The sequence below is a fragment of the Nicotiana tabacum genome, chromosome 21, assembly GCF_000715075.1.
Source record: "Nicotiana tabacum cultivar K326 chromosome 21, ASM71507v2, whole genome shotgun sequence".
Taxonomy (NCBI): Eukaryota; Viridiplantae; Streptophyta; class Magnoliopsida; order Solanales; family Solanaceae; genus Nicotiana; species Nicotiana tabacum.
In genome coordinates this window covers 39,958,953-39,962,622 of record NC_134100.1, presented here as the reverse complement: position 1 = coordinate 39,962,622, position 3,670 = coordinate 39,958,953, and the positions used below count along the sequence as shown (strand labels likewise).

At 37.4% G+C, this 3,670-nt stretch overlaps 1 protein-coding gene across 1 annotated transcript; it reads right to left on the bottom strand.

Moving 5' to 3' along the window:
• Window positions 1-2,885: 2,885 nt before the first annotated feature.
• LOC142175211 (uncharacterized) lies at window positions 2,886-3,419 on the bottom strand. Its single transcript, XM_075241791.1, has 2 exons — window positions 3,183-3,419; window positions 2,886-3,041 (listed from the first exon to the last, which is right to left on the bottom strand). The coding sequence occupies exons 1-2, from the start codon at window positions 3,417-3,419 to the stop codon at window positions 2,886-2,888; spliced, it is 393 nt and encodes a 130-aa protein (XP_075097892.1).
• Window positions 3,420-3,670: the final 251 nt, after the last annotated feature.

Below are 3,670 nucleotides of genomic sequence, written 5' to 3'. Positions count from 1 at the left end.
AAGGGGAGCCGTTGGATGATTTTGATCAACGACTTCAGATTTTTGGAGGTAAGAAAATAGATAAAAGGTTTAATATGGAAAAATGAGGACCATTGGATCCTTTTGATCCAACGGTTGAGATAAAGCATTGAAGAATTTAAAAATAAGAGAAAAGCTGGGATTAATTGTGGACCGTTGATGCCTTTAATCAACGGTCCAGATTGCTTGTGTTTCTTATGAAAGGGGTGACGTGGCGTGTGGTGACTAGTTGAAAAGGAATGGCATGGATTGCCAACTAGGACGAGGATGGGGGTTGCCAGACCGGGTTATGAGGGATTGGGCCTATGCTTGGGCTAAATTTGAGCTAGCTAGGGATTTAAATCATAGCCACATGAATTAAAACTATACAACTGCAATTGTAGCCTATTTTAGTCTTTAACCCCTTTTATGATTAAATTAATTAGACTTAATTAATTCTAATAAAATATAATTATCAAATGTATTTTTAATTAATGAAATTAGTCAGTTTTTAAATAATTATACATATAATACTCGTCCAATAAATTATGAAAACTAATTGTTTGGTTAATTAAAATAATAGAGGCAACATAATTATGAATTAATCGTAATACATGTTAATAAAGTCATGAAAGTTAGGTAAATTAATTAAAGCAATTGTAATCGTATAATCTTTAAATATTTTAGAGTAAATTACTATTGATTATAGAATTAATATTACTAATTGTTATTATATGTATTATATCATTAATACTTTGAGAGAATAAGTATTATTAATTTAAAAATACTCCACTATATTTATTACTGATTAATAAGTGTAAACATTTTAATTTAAAAGGGGAAGGTCAAAATTGATCGTTAACAGCTGCTCTCTTTAATCGGAGACGATAAAAGATTTTGCAGGTAAAACAATTGACTTAATGACCAATTTTGTCCCGACTCTAGACATATATTGCAGGGATGATGTATGGAATCGTGAAAGACCATGACTTATGAGATTACAATCGAATTCTAGCTTTGAATTTCCTACATAACTCGGGCTTAAAGAGGATCAGGCCATATGTAGTTCTTGAATGATGATTCAGAGGGATTTGTGCTTGCAGGAATTTCCCTAGTATTGTGTTATGACGATACCGCAAGACGAAAAGATTTTGGAACCTATTGACTTCTGAATTGCAGCTTGATTATGAGACTTGAAAGATTTGACAATTTTGGAGTTCTACTGATCGAATTGAGTTGGAGGCTGGATCCTTGTCTTACTTATGAGTCTGTTGTCCCTCAAAGCAGTGTAACCTGGTTTGCTGCATAGAGAAAATTTCATGTTGTAACGTTTGAACATGCAAAAAGAAAAATACACACATACCCATATATTGTAATGCGAATATGTTAGAATATAATGTAAATATGCATGAATAACAATGCATGGCTACCGGCTAGCCGTTATTTGTGGTCTTTGGGCGATGGGATGTTTGAATATGAAGCCTCCGAGCTCTGGAGAATTATTTGGGATGCCGGGGTTTGGGTTTTTGAATTTGATTTCGATGTTAGTCGGGCTCTATACTATTACAAAGTTGTCAGAGCGTTCGAATCTCCATGTTTTGGGAGTATTCGACTTTGAATTTCCTCGCGATGGGAATATTCGACTTTGAATTTTAATCTCCACGCGATGGGAGTATTTGACTTTGAATTTAAATCTCCACGCGATGGGAGTATTTGAATTTGAATTTGAACTTCAGTGCGATAAGAGTATTTGAATTTGAATTTGACTGTAATGTAAAATCGCCTGTAAGCTGCACAAATAAAAAGTCAAAACATTCAAGGTAAAAATAAGAAAATAAATGAGCATGCCTAAGAGATACTCTTGACTGCAGAACTAATTTGAGGCCGCTGATCGGTAGAACGTGTTACGAAATTGAATAGTCTATCCTTTGATTGGCGAAGTTGGCAGTGAGGTTTGCAATGATCTCTCTAGAATATCTGATTTGGCGGAGCGACGGTGCGATCTGTACAAGGTGCTCTATTTGGAAGCGTAGGTGATGCGATATGTACAAGGTGCTCTGATTGGCATAGCAGGCAGTTTGTTATGTACAAGGTTCTCCGGTTGACAGGGTAGACGGTTTGATATATACAAGGTGCTCTGATTGGCAGAGAAGATGGTTTGATATGTACAAGGTGCTTCGATTGATAGAGCTGACAGTTCTGAGGTATCTGCAAAGAATTAAACCTTAGTTCTTAACTATATGAGAAGGAAACAAACTGAATAATAAAGGAGAGCGGAGGGCTCATGATGTTGTAGTGGGTCTGGCATTGATTCTGGTGTGATCTGGCACCCTTCGATTCCTGTCAATGCTGCGAATGCGCCTCCTCAAGGAAAAATTCTTAGTAGAGGAGGGGCATTGATTTATGTTGATTGTGGACCTGGCCTTGCCCCTAATATGGTTGATGGAAAAAGTATAATTTCTTAAAATATGTTTTGAAAATCATTTATGTATATGGAAAACGCCGTCTTTCCAGATTATGACATGTTTAGACTTTTCCTCCGATGCGAGTATTATTTCTGCATAACTCTACCTTGCTGATGGTGCTTTTCCAGATGTGCTCCTGATGACGTAACTTTTTTGCTGATATGATCACTTTCCTAATTTAAAAAATTACAAAGGCTTTTCCTAAGGTGATGACCAAAACTTTAGGTTGCCTACGTATCCAAACGGAATCAGGTTTGAGCGTAGTTCGATTAAAATATATGCAAGATGATAGAGTTTTGAAATGATATGTCCGAGTCCGACTCGGACTACCTATGTATCCAAATGGAATCAGTCCAAGAACTAGTTCGCTTACAATAGATGATTGAATCCAGTGTGGATTGCCTATGTTTTCCCGCAAAGAAATCAAGTCGCGACGTAGGGACCTTTCCAATTTGGCGTGAACTTCCTCTTTGCTTCTTCTTGATGAGGAAATATCTTCTTGAAAACCAGTTGCCCCAATGTGAACTGACGAGGTTTCACTTTCCTGCTGAATGCATCAGCCGTCCTATTTTGATACAGCTAACCATGGAAAACTGCATCCATCTTCTTTTCATCAATGAGCGTGAGTTGTTCTTGCTTGATGCGTATCCATTCTGCATCATCCAACTTGACTTCCTAGATAATTCTCAAAGATGGTATCTCGACCTCTGCGGGTATTACATCTTCAGTGCCATATACCAATATGTATGGTGTTGCCCCGGTAGATGTCCTCATGGTGGTGCGGTAACCAAGTAGGGAAAATGATAATTTCTCATGCCATTGCCTGTGATTGTCCATTATCTTTCGCAAGATCCTCTTGATGTCTTTGTTGGCTTTTTCAACCGCTCCATTCATTTGCTGCCTATATGCTGTGGAATTACGATGGACAATTTTGAACTTCTCACAAATTTCCCTCATGAGATCGTTGTTGAGATTGGATGCATTGTCAGTTATGATTTACTCTAGAATCCCAAACTAGCAAACTATGTTGTTACTGGCGAAATATGCACCGCCTTCTTTGTAACAGCCATGTATGTGGAATCTTTGACCCATTTGATGAAGTAATCGATGGCTACCAAGATGAAACGATGTCTATTTGGTGCGGCTGGTTCTATAGGTCTAATTACATCCATTCCCCAAGCGGCGAATGACCAAGGAGAACCAATTAC